Source organism: Triticum dicoccoides, chromosome 2B (genome assembly GCF_002162155.2).
Source record: "Triticum dicoccoides isolate Atlit2015 ecotype Zavitan chromosome 2B, WEW_v2.0, whole genome shotgun sequence".
In the NCBI taxonomy this organism is placed as follows: Eukaryota; Viridiplantae; Streptophyta; class Magnoliopsida; order Poales; family Poaceae; genus Triticum; species Triticum dicoccoides.
In genome coordinates, this window is record NC_041383.1 from 398,659,057 (window position 1) to 398,679,198 (window position 20,142).

The 20,142-nt window shown below is 48.0% G+C and overlaps 2 protein-coding genes across 2 annotated transcripts; both read right to left on the reverse strand.

The window, feature by feature from the left end:
- Positions 1-514: 514 nt before the first annotated feature.
- Positions 515-8,089, reverse strand: LOC119363874 (protein NRT1/ PTR FAMILY 4.5-like). Its single transcript, XM_037629244.1, has 5 exons — positions 7,830-8,089; positions 7,194-7,411; positions 1,756-2,193; positions 1,527-1,648; positions 515-1,454 (listed from the first exon to the last, which is right to left on the reverse strand). Exons 1-5 carry the CDS (start codon positions 7,918-7,920, stop codon positions 590-592), a joined length of 1,734 nt encoding a protein of 577 aa, XP_037485141.1. The 5' UTR covers positions 7,921-8,089; the 3' UTR covers positions 515-589.
- Positions 8,090-9,688: 1,599 nt separating this feature from the next.
- On the reverse strand, positions 9,689-15,807 carry LOC119363875 (putative F-box/FBD/LRR-repeat protein At4g03220). Its single transcript, XM_037629245.1, has 3 exons — positions 14,640-15,807; positions 14,009-14,173; positions 9,689-10,438 (listed from the first exon to the last, which is right to left on the reverse strand). The coding sequence occupies exons 1-3, from the start codon at positions 15,612-15,614 to the stop codon at positions 10,118-10,120; spliced, it is 1,461 nt and encodes a 486-aa protein (XP_037485142.1). The 5' UTR covers positions 15,615-15,807; the 3' UTR covers positions 9,689-10,117.
- Positions 15,808-20,142: the final 4,335 nt, after the last annotated feature.

Here is a 20,142-nt window from a genome sequence, read left to right on the forward strand (position 1 = left end):
GGGGGGGTGGTGGTGGAGTGGTACTTCATCTCACACATCGATGGCGGCGGATATCAGCAGCATGGCGCTGTGGAGGCTCGGAGTCCGATGCACGGAGATAGACTCGCGCAGGAGGAGGTTGTTGTCTGGCGTCATGGTGACGTCGATGGCAGAGTGTCCAGACAAGGTAGAAGCCTCAATATGATCTGAAGACGGACCTGTGGAAGATGGCGGCGACAACACACGAGTGCGTCTGACCGGATTGTGCTCCAGACCCGGTATGTGGCTCGGCTGGGGCTCCCGAATATGTTTCGGCTTCCGGCTTTTGATGTTAGGCTTAGGTGAGTGGTTTGGGTAGTGGCCCAGTTAGCACCCCTTCATCATTTTGGATAGGAGTAGCGGCATGTGTTGCCAAGATGGTGGATTCAGACACATTGTTGTAATACTTTGTAAGGTCCTCGAGAATAATCAATAAAGTGGCCGTATGCATCTCCCAGATGCATAGGCTGGGGGTCATCCTCCTTTTCTAAAATAATTAAAAAAAAAAGTTGTACGTCACAATTGAAGTTTGCATTTTATAGTTTGGTCGTGTATCATCATCTAGTCTAGTCTAGATCATGACATCACCAAAGGTGGCACCTTCCACTGGAACCTTGGTGTCCACAACCCTTTGCTCATTCCTATACACATACCTCCTGGCGAAGATGGTGTAGACGAAGAGTGCCACCAGCTCAAGCACAGCAAGCAGCCAGTAAAAGTTATCAAGCTTGCCCATGTTCAAGTTGGTCCCGTCCAGCCATCCTCCCGTCCCATCGGCGCGCCTGGTGACCCGGTTGGCCACCTGGATGAGCAGGCTCCCCAGCCAAGCCGACACCCCGAGGATGCAGTAGAAGATGGAGCTGCCAACGGACTTCATCCCCGTCGACGCCTCGCTGTAGAAGAACTCGAGGAGCCCCACGAAGGAGGTGACGTCCACCACCCCGAGGAGGAAGAACTGCACCGTCAGCCAGAAGACGGACATGGGGATCCCGGTGGTGGCTTCCATGAGGCCCTTGTCCTCCGCGACCCTCTTCCTCTTGGCCTCCACCAGGGCGGCCACGCCGGTGGCCACGGTGGCCGAGAGGAACCCGATCCCGATGCGCTGCAGATGCGTGACGCCGCCCACGTATCCCGTGATCCTGCGCAGGGACGGGACGATGAACCGGTCGTAGAGGATGAGGATCAGCATCTGGGAGACGGTGGGGATGACGAAGAGCGTGGCCGGGGAAATGTGGACGCTGCCTAGCTTGGTATCCATGGTGTTCCCCTGCTGCACGGTGAAGTTGAGGATGAGCGGCACCGGGATGTATCCTAGGACGGAGCTGAGGAAGATGGGCACCATCCGGAGGACGATCTTGGTCTCCTCCACCTGCGTCACGGTGCAGAGCGACCATGGCCCTGTCTCCCCGGTCTCTACCGCGGATTTCTCGAGACACCTGTAGGAAGCTTTAGCTTCAGCCAAGTGTATATTTCAGGTCTGTTCTTCAGATTTGGCGGGAGCTACTTACAGAAAGCCATCTGTCCGCTGCAGCTCTTCAAGGACATTGTGATCATCTTGGTTCAGTTGCTTGAGTTCACTTGCGTTGTCAGGCAATTGAACATTTCTTTTCTTGAATGCCACCACAAGAACCTGTTTGATGCCAAGTATTTGGTCGAATTGCCAGTACTATTACTAGGACCGGATTGTAATATCTTGAATCTGAATAAACAAACACGCGGCGGATAATAAATATATACCTGCAAGATTCTTGTGATGGAGCTTCCACCGGGCAGCTGGTTCCTGTAGAAAGGGAAGCTGGCCATCCATATGAGCATCCCCAGCAGCACGCACAGAGCGCACACGGTGAAGCCGATGTCCCATCCTCTCCTGTTCTCCACCCACACGACGAGCACCAGGCCGACGAAGCCGCCCGAGGACACGGCGAAGGTGTACCAGTTGAAGAAGCTCGTCTCCTGCCGCTGCTCCACGGGGTCGGCCGTGTCGAACTGGTCGCCCCCCAGCGCCGGCAGGCACGCGCGCGCCGCGCCGTCGCCGATGGGGATCAGGTAGAGGCCCAGGAGGAGCAGGCTCAGGTTGGAGCCACGGACCGTCTCGCAGGTCTGCGCGCCAGTGGGACTGCAGGGTGGCGGGTGCAGAGATGGGACGTGCGCTTGCACTGCCAGTAGGATGTAGCCCTGCAAATGCAAACGCGATGAATGACAAGTGCTCTGAATATGAGATTAGGCTTGCACAGCGACTAGATTAGTAGTACTACTCCTTACTTAGGTGTCAAACCCAAATTGCAATGACCTGGTGGCATGTTTTGGCGCGTCAAGAGACCAGAGCAAAGTAGAGTTAAATGTGAATGATTATTTTGGGATCATAAAATCCCATCATATTATTGTTTTATGGAATTCACATGTTTTTCTGCAACATCCAAAACTATTTTTTTAACACAATCACAAGCTATTTAAATTAGTAACAAACACGTGCAGTTGCATAGGCTAGTGTATACATGGCATGCAAATGTCGCATTTGTTAAGACTTTAGAGTTGAAGAGCACGACATGTGAAGGCAACATATGGCGACTCTCGTTAGGTGGTGCTCTTTGAGCCCTAGATCTTGAGTTCTAGGGTGAAAATCTAGGTCCGACCTTCGTTGATTGAACTTGACAATAATGGTATTCACGCACTGTTCCCTTGTTAAAACCAGAGTTCGCTGAGGCTTCCGTTTAGGTTGAAACCCATAATCTATCATCATCGCTTGAATCCGACGACAACGGTGCTCCTGCTTTGTTCCTTTTCTGGAAGCGCCGTTGTCGGAGGATCTCTCCTGTTATCATAGGGTTGTCAACATTGTTGGTTGGTGTTGACGTCATTTGAACATTTTTAATGGGAGAGGATTTGTGTCGCGTAGGTGTGGGAGTAGGCAGATTCCTAGCCGCCCAATTGCCTCGTGATTCAGAAATTGGTTTGATCTTTACATGTGCCTTAGTCATTAATTACCTTAAATGGGTCCATGCATCCAACTTTTGACAGCTCCACCCATCCCACTTTCCATTATTTTTCTTTGACTTTCAAATTTGAATCCATTATATCTTTTGAATCGAAAGTTTAATATATGTTCGCTTTGCATATCCGTCTTCGTTGGGACAAGGGCTCTTGAGCAAGACCATTTGTCAATACGTTTTGACAAGTTTAAAAACTCCAGCAAGTTTCAACTACTAAAACTTGATAGGGGCGAATGATAAGTTCACCAAGTTTCAAAACTAAAACTTAAACCCTAAGCCCAAGACCCTAATCCCTAAATCCGAAAACAAATGAAACTTGGTAAAAAATTATATTGCGACTATTAGGTTTTAAATATTTGACACTTGGTAAAATTTAACTGTTCTCAAAATGTATTCAAGAATGGCCTAGTTCAAAAGTTTTTGTCGCAACAAACACAAATATACAAATAAAACTCAATTTGGACTTTCGGTTCAAAAAATCTTAATAGATTGTAATTTGTGGATGAAATGAAAAAGCATGGGGGTGGGATTGGAGAAGCATGCAACTGTGTTAAAAGCATGCACACACAAAGTAATTGAGGGGTTTCTGTCCAAACAAGTTCGTCAAACCCAAAGCGAATCTTTGGTCGCACCCATGTATACTCCCACACCTGCTGTGTGCCCATGCGGATTTTTGCATTTTTTATGCGTAACACGAATTTTGATTTTGTATTTTTTTTCCAACTTTTGTAACTTCCAAAAAAAAATCAAATAACACAAGTGTTGACAATTTTTATGGACCACAATAATTAAATGCCCAACTCCTATTTGACGCCTTCCGTGTCCGTTAGTGTGTTATATCCGCAAATCAGTGCACACACCCCCTTCATGCTGGGCCTGCCCATTTACCAATATTCTTTTCTGTTGACCTGTGCAAAAAGGTCCCCGCGACATGAATCAGACTCACGAACCTCCTCATCAGTATAAACTGCAATAACCTACAAAGACACTTCACACGACGTGAGTACATCCTTTTTCTTCTTTCTTGTGTTCGTGAAAACCAACGAGAATGGAAATGGTTGACCAGTCAACGATCGCCCGATCAACTATCGACTTTCAACCTTTTTCTGAGACGTTGTCGACTGTCAACCGTGAACGAGCGAAGGACAACGAGGAGCGAGCGCGAAGGAAGGAAGCGGCAGCGCCCAGCGTGTTTCTATGGGCCGGCCCAAATGAAGCGGCTGCGTGAGCGCCAGTTGAGCGATCGGGCACCTGAACCGCCGATTAGGAGGAGCTCATTGATGCCACGTCAGCCCAATGGAACAGACAGAGGGTCTCGGAAGTTTTCATGCCAATGGATGTTCAGGTAATAATGGCTATCCATTTGTGCACCATGAACGTTCCGGATTTCTAGAGCTGGCATTACGAAAAGAATGGAAATTTCTCTGTTAAATCAGCCTATCGCATGCTGGTGGCGACAAGAGCTAGAAGAGAGGCATGGTTGGAAAGCACGACCGGATCTTCCAGCACGTCCAGAGAGGAGGGAGCATGGAAAAAGCTTTGGAAAACTCAAGTGCTGGGCAAGGTGAGGATGTTTCTCTGGCGTTTGTCAAAACACTCGATCCCTACCAACGACGTGAGGGCACACAGACATATGAGTGACTCAAGTGCTTGCGGCATCTGTGGCGCGCAAGACTCATGGAGACACTCCCTAATAGAGTGTTCAATGTCCAGGTGTATATGGTCAGTTATGGACCAGGAGATCACGAAAAATGTTGCAGCTACAACTGAACCAAACGCCAAACAATGGTTGTTCACATTGATGGAGTCGATGCCACACGAGCTTTTGTGAGGCTCTCGGTTACGTTGTGGGCGATCAATCTGGGAAGCGCGACGAAAGGCAATTCATGAAGGGATTTTTCAAAGCCCTCACGCTACATATGGCTTCATCACCAGTTTTATTGATGAGCTAGATATACTGAAGGTCAAACCACACCAGGTGACTACAGCTGGAGCAACAAGCAGGAGCGGAAGGCCGAAAGCCCCTCCTCAAGACCATGCAAAGATCAATGTGGATGCTGGTGTCCGCAAGGGTAGTAGGGGGTCAGCAGCGGCGGTTTGCAGAGACGAAACCGGCGCGTATCTTGGCAGTTCATCTCTGGTGATTGCAGGACTAGACGACCCTGAAACTCTGAAAGCGATAGCTTGCCGCGAGGGTTTGGCACTTGCGGCAGATCTCCATCTACAGAATTTTTTGATCTCCTCCGATTCCAAGCAAGTTATCAATAATATCAATAAGGGTTGTAGGGGCAGCACTGGAGCTGTCATTAGTGAAATACAAATTCTAGCAAACTCTTTTCAATGTAGTTTCATTTTCGAGTCTCGTGCATCCAACATGGAGGCACATAGTTTAGCCAAGTCATTGCTTTCACTGGGTCCGGGGCGCCACGTCTGGTTTGGCCAACCTCTTGATCCAAGATGTATCCCACAATTTGTGGTTTTTGATGAATAAAACTTGGTATTCCCCTCAAAAAAAAGGAGGATCTCCCAATTAGTTGGGATATCTACTGCAAACTGAAAAAAGAAGTGTTGAAAGGGCGGCTGCCATGTCACACGAGAAGGCCCACCTTGGTGAGACGTTTTGCCAAACTTTCTTTTTTGCGGATGAATAATGTATTACTCAACTCAAGAAGTTCATACAATCAGTTGTAGCAAGCTCCATAGCGAGGGCCACTCTGCTGGTTTTTTTTAGGGGACACTGCTGTTTTTGTGTCGATGGCGAAACACAACGATAGGGACCGTAGGAGCTGCAGATGGGGCACCAGCCCCATTGACCAAACCAAAAACAAGATAATTTTGCTAACGACAAATTGTTTGGAAATCTAACTAGTGCACATGCCCCGGTTAGTATTTTCATGCAGCACATGCTATTATGAAATTTAACAAGAGATGTCGTGTGTTATGCATGTTACAACAAGTAAGAGAAGATACCAGGCCACAGAAATAAGATCAAAAGCAATGCAAGACTTACATGGACGAGAGGTAACTCAACTAAGCTTAATTCAAAGTTGCGACATTTGTTTTAAATCGGCAAGAGTAGTAAGCAAGTGACTATAACCTGATAACAAAGTGACTACACATCCACAACCTGGTAAAGAACTATAGCTATGCCCTGACACTCAATGACAAGAAAAATAAATGTAGAACATCAAATCCATGCGTGAAGGGCGGCCAATCAGCTATGCCATATGGGGCAAGCTGGTTGGCCGCGGTAAAATATTTTTTGGGATATTATTTTTAGATGGAGGTGAAGAACTTTTTTAATGTGATTTTCCTTATGGAGGTCATGACCCACAATTTTTTTTAAATGGAGGGCTACGAAAGTGGCGCTCGCTGGTAGGTTGCATTGAAGTTTTTTCTTCTTTTCCTTTTTACTCTTTTTCTAAATGGAGGTGAGGATTTTTTTTTAAATGTTTTTCTAGATGAAGGCGATGAGTCCATGTATTTTTGTAAATGAAAACGTGCGTCCAACTCCCTCTCAAGCGCGCACCCTAACTACTAGTATGTTTCAAAGATCTAGTGCAAAAGCCAACGACAAAAACGGACCATCAACCGGGTAATCTACACGGTTTTGAGTGATTATTTTGTAATTTTATACTTAAAAAGAAGAAGCGTGCAGCTGAAACTAACTGAAAAGCCAATATAAATGGTCCCAGCCTCCCAGGGCTTCTAGAAACTTGTTGATATTTTGGTTCCCGCGAGAAAGAAAGCGGGTCATCCAGCTCTGACAGTCACACCAACTACTCCCCGTTGTGTCGACCCCACCCATGCTATGTATGTATGCCACTTTGATCGTCTCGTCGCTCCTCCTTTTTCCGGTCCTGTTGACGCGCCGATGGCACCCACCCATGCCACCTTTGTCTAGCGCTTGGTGGAAAAATCCAGCACCTTTGCTAGCTAGCTAGTCGTATTCGTACGTAGCATTAAACTCAAGGTGTGCTATCAGGCTAAAACGTTGACTAGATTCCTTGGTTGGGAAATACTGACTATTACTGAATGAAATGCATAATGGAGCAATCATGCATGAGGCTTGATGTATGTAGATTAAAAATAATAAAAGCCCCTTCCACTTCCATGGATAAGTAAGTTGTACCAAAAACAAAATCCATCGCGTAAAAACATGGGGCATGGAGCAGTAGATAGTACCAGAATCTCGATCGGGCCGAAGATGAGGACGGTGTAAAAGCGCTTGATGTAGGAGTCGGCGAGGAAGGCTGCCGGGATGGAGAACATCTGCAGCGCCGCGAAGAAGTTGCTGGCCGTCGTTGAGGCCTCCGCCACCCCCATGTGCATGGTGCCGCGAAGGTAGGTCTCCAGGTTCATGATGTTGGCGATGTTGGCAGCGTTGCTCAGCAGCACCAGAGCTGCATGCACAAGAACAGATTAGAAGAAAAAAAAGTGAAGCGTGCGTTCCATTAACATCTCTAAGCTTGGCCAAAAAGATTAAGCTTTCTACCGAGTATGGTTTATGGAAACACACGACTGATAGCAAAAGTGGGAGTGAGAGTGACCTGCTACTGCTAGCTAGTCAACATAGCAGGGGAAAAGCATGCAAGAAACCTGCTTGCTAGCTAGCTAAAGGGAGAAAAAGTGTGTGCGAGAAAAATCCAAATGGATCAATTGTTTGCACATACGTACGTATGTACTAACTCAAGGAAAGAAGGTTATCATTGTTGACAGAAATGGGATTGGCAAGACTACTGGAGCGAGCAAATCAAAGGAACTTAGGAAGACATGAAGGATGTAGTATGCAGGTGTTGCCTTCCAATTCCAATTCCATACCGTGAATGAAGATGGAAGCTCTTACTCCTCCATGCTTCTTGGGGTTAACCGGCCTTCCCCTCCAGTCGACGAGCCCTGATGAGCTGCCCATGCCTTCCTCCCTCCCTCCCTCTGATCCGCACTGCTTCTGCTTGCAGGTTGCTGCTGCTGCGTCTCTCAAGCTGTGTCGGTCTGATGTGATGATATAGCTAATAAAGGAGCGAGAGGCCTTGGTGGTGGCACTGTCCAAGTGAGCACCAAGGGACGGAGCTAAGGAACGGGATGAATGACACAGCGAAAGGAGGTCCCAATGGACAGTGAAACGCCACCAACCAGCTACAAATAACGGCTGCAGTGCGGTCAGCTATAGCTAAATGGCCAGTCCCGGCTCCCAATGTTTCACATCGTGCTGCGCCAGTGCTATCCTGACCCATTCCCATTGCTTGGAAGGATGGTTTTCTTTGTGGTGGGGCTCAAGGTGTTGCATGCGCTTCTACGGGTTTTTAAGTTATGATGAAGAAAATTCATCGACTTGTTCAAATTTTTAATAAAAAATATTCTTTCTTCTACATTTGAGACTTCAAAAAGGAGACTTGTTCAAATATATGTCTATCGCTGATACTCGGTGAAGAAACCACAATCCGTCTTAACGCTCAGGGCCGCTCCTTTACCTATTCTCAGCCTAGGAACAAAAAATTCTCACGACATGTCAGAGGTGCCGTGCCGCCACCATCACCAATGGTGCAAGCCAAACAGATACTGTATCACTCCCTTGATGATAGAACTTGACAATCTGGAATCATATGTTGTCTCTCCACAAGGAGACTTTTGACACGGTGACATCAACCACCATGTCCATATTCCTCCCAGCGAGCCCTGTTATTTGAGGAGGAAGTGACCCCATCCAGACTATATACATTTCACAATCAACAATATCAGCTGGTTTACCAATAAGATACTACCACTTTAGCTGTGGATTCATCGTCACGTGAATACTTTGTGTCCGTTTTGATGAAGGACACTTTTATTAACACAAAATATAATATGCTCCAATCGCGTACACACCATTGTCAACACCGGTTGGTGCTCCATTCGGAGTAGTGTAAACCTCGTATGAAGCCAATTCGTCCAACAGTAGATAACAGAGATGAACTTTCACATTGAAAATCATATCATTTCTACGGTCTAAGCGCCCATAGTAAGGCAGATGCATCCACCCTTATTAGCATACAAAATTTATTTGGTATGTCATCGAACAATGACCGTACAAACTGGTAACACTTCTTGGCGGATACAAATTGAACATTATTTAGATGGCTGACTACATAGAATGCACAAACTTGTACTAAAAGAAGAGGTGTTTAATTGTCTTGCCATGGGCACAAAAACAATGCTTCTTGCTTCCTTGCCAGTTGCAGTGAACAAGATTGTTCTTTGTCAGCACAACTTCCTCAGCAAAGATACCACATAAAAGTCTTTCTTTTACTGATATCTTCAACTTTCATATTTATTTTACTACTGTCCACTGGAGTCTTCAAGTGCGAAACCACGGTACCTATAGAGTCGACGCCCATTTTTGTTAGATTTCAGCAAAACTCATCCACAGCCTTGACAACATCAACCCATCAATCATACATAATTAACCAAGGGTGACCTACCAACAAGAATAAAAGTATAAGCAGGAAGACTAGTTATTGCCTGAGGCTAGGAGTCTTGTTCTCGCAACCTTGTTTGGAACACTTGCCCTCTGCAGTAGATTCGTAAGTGCACGTCACATGATAAATACCACCAGCTTTGATTAGTAGTTAATGCTCTGGATATTAATCTCCCATCTAAACAGCTTATCTTAATTCACCCAACATGAAAGACCATTGGACATATAGCTTCATGACATGAATCCATATATGAGACCAAGTTACTTAATTTCAGTCTCACAATTCATGAAAGAACCATACCCTTACACAAACTCCAACAAAAGATATCAAAAGGGTGACCTTCCAGTCCCGGGTACCATTACAATAACAGAAATTCATACTAGCAGAAATCACCATGAGACTACTAAATAGCAGTGCACCCCACTTAACAAATGCTCTCAGCATCAATAGAAGTCAGGGTAAGCTGCTAATATTCTAGCAAATTAATTAGCATCCATAGTTGCATACCGATTACAGAGATAAACACGCATCCCAGAAAAGACAATTCCAACAGCATTGACATATTCTGGCAACATGAATTCGTCACCACTCCTGAGCATGCCAACATTAGGACCAAGCAAACCAGAAGCTTGTGAGAATTGGCAAATCAGTGTGTTAATCTTCAGGAACATACAGAACTTTCCCCACCAAACAGCGGTGCACATAAAATTCCATATGCAGTTCCGATTTGGAGAAGCTTCGTAACATCTGGCACAACCCCTTGGCCTTGCTTTCCGTAATTGAGTGATGAAAATATACTGTCATCTTTTTTAAGGCCGTTGCCCAACTGAATAAGCGTTGCACAAAATCACGTTCATGTTCAGTTCCTGATAGTTCACTAATTTCTACTTCTTGGAGGCGATCAAGCACAAGTTTCTCGATTTTCCAGTGTGTTGGCTGATCACAAATGCAACTTGATGGGCATGGAGTCTGCGCCTGAAGTGAGGAGCATATCAACTTCGTAAGATTAACCGATATGTTTCATGATGAAAAAGAGACGAAATTATAATGTATCAGACTGCCCGAGTACTTCGAGATGCATCAGCACATTTACAAAAGAACAACAGCAGGAAGTAGTTTGAAGCCGGCATACTGCAGAAAATATGTATGTTCTTTGTACAAAGAGAAACTGGTACGACAAACACTATTATAGAAGTTACACGAATTCTTAAGCATGATGATGTTCAGTTTGACCTTTGGACTCATTGTCAATGAAATATCTTAGAAAAGCATATCGTAAGAAAATAATATCCCCAAGTACTTGCTTTAAGTGTGTTATCAAGATTGAGCGTGTGACTGAGCCTGCCAGGCAATAAAGCGCAATATACCGTGGATGACGATTTGTGGCTCTCGGGTGCCACACACCCCTATATGAATATAGAATTAAAAAAATACCAGGAAATTTCAAAAAAATCTGGAATTTCGGGATATCAAACCTGGGTGCCCATTGTACACCCGTGTTCAGTTTCGTGGAGAAAGGGTGCCCATGGTAATCTCGGTAAAAAAGTCAAAAAATTCCTATGTATAGAAAAAACTATTTGGATGGATCGTCTGTCGGACCGTATTTCCTTCGCCACGGATACCATGGGCACTCATTCCAAACGAAACTGAGCACGGGTGGACAATGGGCACCCAGGTTTGATATCCGAAAATTTCAGAATTTTTTGAAATTTCCTGGTAATTGTTTTTAATACTATATTCATATAGGGGGGTGTGGCACCTGGGATCCCCATTTCCCAATATATTGTCACATACATTAGAAAATAGTGCGCCGCTTTGCTAAACTTGAAGATGAAAGTATTAGCACTTACAAGAGCCATATAATTTCCTGGTAGAACCAGGGATCCTACCGGACCTGCTGGGTAGGCTGTAGGGGAAGGATGGAGCGAGGCTAGGCGATGAGCGGGTGCGCCGGCGGCTGGGCACCGTCGCGTCGGAGGAAGATGGCGGCGGCGGCTAGGGTTAGAGGCGGCTAGGGTTCTGGCTCCTCTGGGAGCCTTGGCGCAGTGGTAAAGCTGCTGCCTTGTGACCATGAGGTCATGGGTTCAAGTCCTGGAAACAGCCTCTTACAGAAATGTAGGGAAAGGCTGCGTACTATAGACCCAAAGTGGTCGGACCCTTCCCTGGACCCTGCGCAAGCGGGAGCTACATGCACCAGGTTGCCCTTTTTTTAATCTCAAAAAGAGTCTTATAACATATATTTATAACCTAGATAACTTGCATACGAATTAACCTAAGATAACTTGTGGGCTAAGATTGCCCGATGGGCCTTTTACGGCCATAGGCTAAACCGGTCATAACACTTCTCCCCGCCTGCACAAACAGCTCGTCCTCGAGCTGTAAGGTGGGGAAGCGCTTGCTGAACTTCTCGAGGTGATCAACCAGCGTCAAACACCTTCGCGACAGCTGGGGCGGCCAGGTCGGCGGCGACGGCGTCCTCCGGAATGTAGTCTGTAACCTCCAGGTAGAAGAGTCGTGGGCAGGCATGGCCGGGCGTGTAGGGCTCGTCGCAGTTGAAGCACAACCCTTGACGGCGACGCTCGAGTAGCTCGGCTGAGGTGAGCCGACGGAACGGGCGCGCCGCGGTCGCGCCAGGGGTGCCGCGGAAGCCTGCGCAGGCCGACCCTGCACGGAATCCGGCCCGGATAGCGACCCAGCGGTCCGGGACGGTGATGCTTGCTGGATGGCCACCGCGCAGCGTTCGAACGCGCGGGCGTAGTACATGGCCGACTGGAGATCCTGGGGTTCCCGAAGTTCCACGTCCACGCGGATGTGATCCGGAAGTCCACCGACGAAGAGGTCGGCCCGCTGTTGCGCCGTCACGCCCGACGCGTGGCACGCCAGGGCCTGGAAGCGGTCGGCGAAGTCCTGCACCGTGGAGGTGAAGGGAAGGCGACCGAGCTCCGCCAAGCGGCTTCCGCGGACCGGGGGCCCAAAGCGAAGGAGGCAGAGCTCGCGGAAGCGCTCCCAAGGGGGCATGCCGCCCTCGTCCTGCTCGAGGGCGTAATACCATGTTTGTGCCGCGCCGCGGAGGTGGTAGGAGGCGAGCCAGGTACGCTCCGATGCGAGGGTGCGCTGCCCGCGAAAGAATTGGTCGCACTAGTTGAGCCAGTTGAGGGGGTCCTCCGTGCCGCCATAGGTGGCGAAGTCGATTTTGGCGAACCACGGCGGTGTCTGCGCCGAAGCGCCGTGTCGAACTGGCTCGGAGGAGCGGAGCAGGGCGGCCGGTGGCGCCTGGTCGGAGTACTCCGGGTGGCGACCTGCAGTGCCGGATGGCCCGTCAAACTGCGGGAATGGGGTCGGCTGTTCGGAAGCCGCGGTGTAGACCGGCAATGGAGAAGACCCAGCCGCCAACGCTGGTATTGGTGATGGAGAGGGCGGGAACCGGACCTGGTTGATGGGCAAGCCGGCCGGAGCGGCGGACGACAGTCCGGCGCTGGGCAGAGGTGGCGCCTGGAGCTGCAGCGGCTGTTGCATCTGCTGTGAGTAGCGGCCAGACGCAACGGAAACCGGTGTAGAAGTCGGCAGCCACGACGGCCAGAGCCGGCCCGCAGCTGGGGACTGCTGGAGATGCAGCAGCAGCGGAGGCCCGCTGGTGTAGCCCGCCTGGAACGGCAGCAGGGGCGGTCCGCTCGGGCCAGACGCGGCCTGGAGCGGCCAGTGCGTCACCGGGTGGCTGTAGGCAGGGGGCGCAGCCGGCGGGGTGGTGTACGGGCTGGCCAGGTATAGGGAGATGCCCTGGACGGCCGTCACGAGGTCCGGCAGGATGCTGGTCATCTCCTCCGGCGTGAATACTGAGGTTGTCGGCGGTGGCGCGGGGGAGACGGGAGCCGGCGGCGTTGGGGTCCCCACTGTGGCGCTCGGCCCCGGCAGCGTCGGAGCTCCGTTGGTGGTCATCGGGGGGACGGACAGCGAGGCGGTGGTGCCGGAGGGCAGCGGCAGCGTGGGTGATGGAGAAGACATGGTCGAACCCGAGTCTCTGGATACTAAATTGGTAGAACCAGGGATCCTACCGGACCTGCTGCGTAGGCTGTAGGGGAAGGATGGAGCGGGGCTAGGCGATGAGCGGGCACGCCGGCGGCTGGGCACCGTCGCGTCGGAGGAAGATGGCGGCGGCGGCTAGGGTTAGAGGCGGCTAGGGTTCCGGCTCCTCTGGGAGCCGGGCAACATGAATAATAATATTCTTATTGCTTAATCTCAAAAAGAGTCTTACAGCATATATTTATAACCTAGATAACTTGCATACGAATTAACCTAAGATAACTTGTGGGCTAAGATTGCCCGGTGGGCCTTTTACGGCCGTAGGCTAAACCGGTCATAACATTTCCACTGTTAAAGTTTGGAGACAAGGTATTAGTATCAAACCAACACCTAGAGTAGGCCAACTGGCAATCTAGTCTAGGTATGACCGAAAGTGCAAATGTGTATTGTTTTATGTGACTAACCTGATAACTCGAGCATTATACATGTTTAAAAGAGTTATAAAGAAATTAAGGATAGTTTTACCTCAAAGTAGTTGAGTGCCAACTTTCTTACACCAGTACACAGTCCGAGAATGTGGAATGAGCTGGCACCAAAGCAATGTCCGTTTGACATCACAGTCAGGGACAAGCATGTAACGTCAGGGAGCCTTGTCATGTCTTCCATCAAGTATCGATTGTTACCTATATCCTGCAGGTTCAGATGACGTCACAAAAAAGGATTATATGTAATGTCCGGGAGCCTTGGCATGTCATCCGTCAAGGTTTGTAGGTAAATCACAAAGGAGAGTAATGTATCTCAGTCGAAAAGTTCATTATCCTCTTGGATAACGAATATTCTAGTCAGAAAAAAACAATACAATGTAAGAGGTGAACATCAGCCGCGCTCAGGCTCAACACATGTCTATTACAGAGATTTGAGCAAATAGAAGTATAGAACAAGCGAGAAATTTGCATGGCTATTCTAGAATGTGATATTGTCCCATTGACACATTCCTTCAGTTAAACTACATGTTTGTCTCATTATCAATTGATCACGTTGTCCCAATGACACATTCCTTCAGTTAAACTACATGTTTGTCTCGTTATCTATTGACTTATCTGCTTGACACAAACTTGCCATGACGACATAACTTCACATATAAGATTGAACTCACCGGATTATAGAGCAGTAGGAGGGTTAGACTGTGCATGACCTTGAAGTCCTGCAAGATCCTCAGGCAATCGCGATTGGGTGTAAAATCAACTGGTCCATATACGAGAAAAATGCCAGCGTGCAGACATTGTAGATGTGCCATCTCGCCAAGTTGGACAGAGCATGGATCATAAGCATCATTCCACTGGAGCGACACCAGCTCAGGCGCTGAGACGCTAGCAATAGGTTGATTCGGAGCAAAGCAAAGGATCACACTTAGCTCTTTGAGTGTCGGCGCCACGACAGTGAGCTGCTGCAGGCCATCTAGATCCTTGAGCTTCAACTGCAGGAGAGACTCTGAGCAGATGGTGAATTTGTCGATGCCTCGGGCATCGTTGATGGTGAGCCTTTGCAAGCATGGGGACCACGCCGAGGATACAACGTCGCCGAGCAGGCACGGACCCTGTACCTGGAAGCTATACAGGCGAAGATCGGTGAGCCGAGAGGATATGGCGGAGGCTGGCACTGCAATGCCAAGAAACCCTAAGTGGAGCGAGATCGAGGTGGCGTTCTCGAAGCATGGCAGTTCAAAGGCGCCTCTGTCCCCGGCCTCGTCGTCCGGCGACACAGTGTTGATGAAGAATAGATCGCCGGAGAGGCGGCGGGCGGCGATGGGGAGCCACGCGGCCATGAAATCGGCAGAGGCGTCCCTGGCGAGGACGCGAAGAGAGCGGAGGGCGGGCGCTTGGTGGGCGGCGAGGACGGCGGGTATGCTGTATGGGTTGGTGTCGGGGAGAAAGTCCAGGCCCGGGAGGAGGGCCCAGAGGCGGCGCCAGCGGCTGGAGAGGACGCTGGTCCGAGCGGCGACGGCGGTGTTGCGGAGCCTGAGAAGGATGTGAATGAGAACGTCGTCGGATAGCGCGCTGAGGAGGTCCTCGCTGCCGCTGGAGGAGAGCTTGGCTCGCTTAGCGGCGGTCTCGCCGTCACTATGCTCCATGGCGGAGGGATTTCGCGCGCCTCACATCGGGTTCACGCTCACTAGTTGGGGATGGGGATGGGAAAGCGCCGGCGGCGGGGGATGGGGATGGGGATGGGAAAGCGCCGGCGGCGGGGGATGGGGATGGGTCGGCGTCGAGTTGCGGGAGAAGGGCGGCGCCGTCGCCACTGCGGCGAAGGGACGGACGTCAAGCGAACGCCCAGGCCCAGGAAGCTCAGTTGGAACAATTTCAGCCCGGCAGTACAACCTTGAGTTTTTCTTTTCTGTTTTTTGCCAGTCCCGGCATTTAAAATACAACGTTCAAAACAGCGTGTTTAAATCGTTTGAATCACTGTGATGGTAAAAACCAGTTTATCATCATGTTCTCTGCGATAACAACTTCAAAGGATGATCATAATTGTATACACTGGACCATCAAAGCCTTTGGGATTTGGCCGCTACACATCAGCCGGATGATTTCTCTCCGCCTAGCTAGCCGTCCGATGCAACGGATGATGGCCCTTCGATGGCAGAAAACGAAGCTGACATCTTCTCTCTTTGTTCTTCCATCCTGCACCCCGTGGCGTCTGCAGCAAAAAAAGCTTCAGCACAGCAGCTTCCATGGCAACACGGTGTGTCGCGCGAAGCACCAACGGCGCCCGACGGCGCTTCATTGCAGCCTCGACGAAGCTTCAACGCCCCCCGATGTGCTTCACTGCAGCTCCGATGCGCTTCATTGCAGCTCCGGCGCGCTTCATTGCAGCCCCGCCAGAGCTCCATTGCAACACTTGTCGCCCTCGAGGAGCTTCATCGCAACATCGGCGGCCTCCCAGCGAAGCTCCAACGATGGCAACAGGTGCTACGACGCCGCTAGGCGGCCATGGCGAAAGCTATGGCGCAGTGGATGGCGACACCGGCGGAAGCTAAGATGCAGCACCGGTGGCCATGGAGGATGTCGTGATGTTTCATGCTATTATATTATCAATCTTGAATGCTTTATATGCTTTAATAAGCAATTTTATATCATTTCTTGGGACTAACCTATTAACTCAATGCCCAGCGCCAGTTGCTTTTTTTGCTTGTTTCTGGCTTTTCATAAAATCATAGCAACGAAGTCCAAACACGATGAAACTTTACGGTGATTTTTTCTGGACCAGAAAGGGCCTTACAAGGTTCGGGAGGAGGGCAGAAGACCTACGGGAAAGCAACGAGCTCACCAGGCGTGCCCCTGAGCTCTTGGGTCCCACACAACTCCGTTTGACCTAATTCCACCTCTATAAATTCCCAAATATTCTCAAACCAACAGAGAGCCACCCGAAACACTTTTTCCACCGCCGCAAGCTTCTTTTCTTCCGTGATCCCATTTGGAGGCCTTTTTCCGGTACACTGCCCGAGGGGCAATTGATCACGGGGGGCTCTACATCAACCTTGCTGCCCTACCGATGATGCGTGGGTAGTTCACCACAGACATACAGGTCCATAGCTAGTAGCTAGATGGCTTCTTTCTCTATCTTTGATCTTCAATACCATGTTCTCCTTGATCTTCTTGGAGTCCTATCCGATGTAATATTCTTTTGCGTGGTGTTTGTTGGGAGCCAATGAATTGTGGGTTTATAACTCCGCAAACACACCGCAAAAAGGATGAATCGGATCCCAACAAACACATCACAAAAGAAGATTACATCAGATAGAACTCCAAGAACATCAAGGAGAACATTATATTGAAGATCAAAGAGAGAGAAGAAGCCATCTAGCTACTAGCTATGGACCCGTAGGTCTGTGCTTAACTACTCACGCATCACCGAAAGGCAACAAGGATGATGTAGAAGCCCTCTGTGATCGATTTCCCCTCTGGCAGAATACCAGAGAAGGCCTCCAGATGGGATTGCAGAAGAACGGAAGCTTGCGGCGGGCGAAAAAGTGTTTCGGGTGGCTCTCGGGTGGTTTCCCAATATTTGAGAATTTATAGAAGCGAAATTAGGTCAGGTAGAGCCACGAGGATCCCACAAGGCAACATGGCGCGGCCCCCTCATTTGTTGTCTGCTCTCCTCCCGAAGCTTCTAGATTCTCTCTTGTCCAGAAAAAATCATCAAAAAGTTTCATAGCGTTTGGATCCCTTTGTTGCTGATTTTTTGGAAAACCAAAAACAAGCAGAAAACAACAACTGGCACTAGGCACTGGGTTAATAGGTTAGTCCCAAAAACGATAAAAATAGCACAAAAAGGCATATAAAATATCCAAGATTGATAATACAATAGCATGAAACAATAAAAAATTATAGATACGTTGGAGACGTATCAAAATCCCCAAGCTTAATTCCTGCTCGTCCTCGAGTAGGTAAATGATAAAAACAGAATTTTGGTGTGAAATGCTACTTAACATGTGTATCATATAATCTCTTTTACGGTATGAATATTTCGATCTGAGTGATTCAAAGCAAGTCTATAATTTGATATAAAGACATCAATACTCAGGCATACCAACAAACAATCATGCCTTTTCAAAATAAAAATGCTAAAGAACGCTATCCCTACAAAATCATATAGCCTTGTCATGGTTGGTCTTCCTAACATAAAGTATTAATCTTGAACTATCCCGATAAAAAGCCAAGCAATTGGATCATACTTTCTAACGCGCTTCAGCATTTTCAACCTCACGCAATACATGAGCGTGATCAATGGACATAGCACTATGGGTGGAATATAATGTGGTGGTAGAGATTAATAAGGATAAGTCAAAAAGGAAGATAGTCTCGCATCAACATGTCTAATCAACGGGCTATGGAGATGCCCATCAATTAATGTCGATGCAAGGGGATTGTCATGCAATGGATGCACTAAAAGCTATAAGTGTATGAAAGGTCAATGGAAACTAAGTGGGTGTGCATCCAACTTGCTTACCCATGAAGACCTCGGGCATTTGAGGAAGCCCATCATCGGAATATACAAGCCAAGTTCTATAACATAAATTCCCACTAGTATATGAAAGTGACAACATAGAAGACCCTCTATATGAAAAACATGGTGCTACTCTGAAGCACAAGTGTGGAAAAGGATAGTAACATTTCCCCTTCTATATTTTTCTCTCATTTTTTTGTTAGGCTTTTTTTGCCTCTTTTCTCTGTCTCTTTTTATTTGTTTTTTATCTCGATTCTCATCCCGACTTGTGGGGAAATCATAGTCTCCATCATCCTTTCCTCACTGGGACAGATCGTCACACTTTTATTTACTTACAACTCAATAACTAGGGCAATATGACCCTATATATATGCCTCTCGCAGTGTACCAGGATGTGCAATGATGCTAGCATAACATGTATAATGATGATGAACGGTGGCTGAGCCATAAATACTATGTCAGTTATATGATCATGCAAAGCAATATGACAATGAATGTGTATGTCATGAAAATGGAACAATGGAAGTTGCATGGCAATATATCTCGAAATGACTATGGAAATGCCATAATAGGCAGGTATGGTGGTTGTTTTAAGGAAGATATAAGGAGGCTTATGTGTGATAGAGCATATCATATCATGGGGTTTGGATGCGCCAGCAAATTTTGCACCAACTCTCGAGGCGAGAAAGGGCAATGAACGGTACCGAAGAGGCTAGCAAATGGCGAAAAGGTAAGAGTGTGTATGATCCATGGACTCACATTAGTCATAAAGTCACATACTTATTGTGAAAGTTTATTAGCCCTCGAAACAAAGTGCCACTCTCATGCTCCTAGGGGGTAGATTGGTAGGAAAAGACCATCACCCGTCCCCGGCCGCCACTCATAAGGTAGACACTCAATAATAAACCATGCTCCAACTTCATCGCATAACCAGAGACTATACATGCATGCTTAGGGAATCACAAACATTAACATCAATATTCTTACTAAACCACAGTCATTCACTAGTACCCCACATATTACCATCTTAATATCGCAAAACTATTGCAAGGAATCAAACATATCATATTAAGTGATCTACATGAACGTTTTTATTATATCCCTCTTGAATGCCTATCATATCAGGACCAATTTCATGACACATGCATATTGACATTATTATTTATTAGACTCTAAAAAATATTTAAGTGAATCGTGAGAGTGCAACTATTTATTTAAAATATAATCACCATCATGCTCTAAAAGATATAAGTGTTGGGAAACGTAGCATGCAATTTCAAAAAAAAATCCTACACTCACGCAAGATCTATCCAAGGGGGAGAGTGTGTGCCTATGTACCCTCGTAGACCGTAAGCAAAAGCGTTTGACAACGCGGTTGATGTAGTTGAACTTCTTCTAGCTCTGGCTGATCAAGTACCGAACGTATGGCACCTCCGAGTTCTGCACACGTTCAGCTCGATGACGTCCCTCGTCCTCTTGATCCAGCAAGATGTCGAGGAAGTAGATGAGTTTCGCCAGCACGATGTCGTGATGACGGTGATGGTGAAGTGATCCGTGCAGGGCTTCGCCTAAGCACTATGAAGATATGACCGGAGGCGTAAACTGTGGAGGGGGCGCTGCACACGACTAACAATTGATGTTGTGTGTTCTAG

Bases quoted from the DNA above. Each gene is read 5' to 3' on its own strand.
- LOC119363875 (XM_037629245.1), bottom strand. From the start codon at position 15,614: ATGGAGCATAGTGACGGCGAGACCGCCGCTAAGCGAGCCAAGCTCTCC. The intron at 14,174-14,639 runs GTGAGTTCAATC...CTGAACCTGCAG, and splicing joins TCCTACTGCTCTATAATCCG to GATATAGGTAACAATCGATA. The intron at 10,439-14,008 runs GTAAAACTATCC...TCCTCACTTCAG, and splicing joins TGGCACTCAACTACTTTGAG to GCGCAGACTCCATGCCCATC.
- LOC119363874 (XM_037629244.1), bottom strand. From the start codon at position 7,920: ATGGGCAGCTCATCAGGGCTCGTCGACTGGAGGGGAAGGCCGGTTAAC. The intron at 1,649-1,755 runs GTATATATTTAT...GGCATCAAACAG, and splicing joins CCATCACAAGAATCTTGCAG to GTTCTTGTGGTGGCATTCAA. The intron at 1,455-1,526 runs GTAAGTAGCTCC...AGCTTCCTACAG, and splicing joins CAGCGGACAGATGGCTTTCT to GTGTCTCGAGAAATCCGCGG.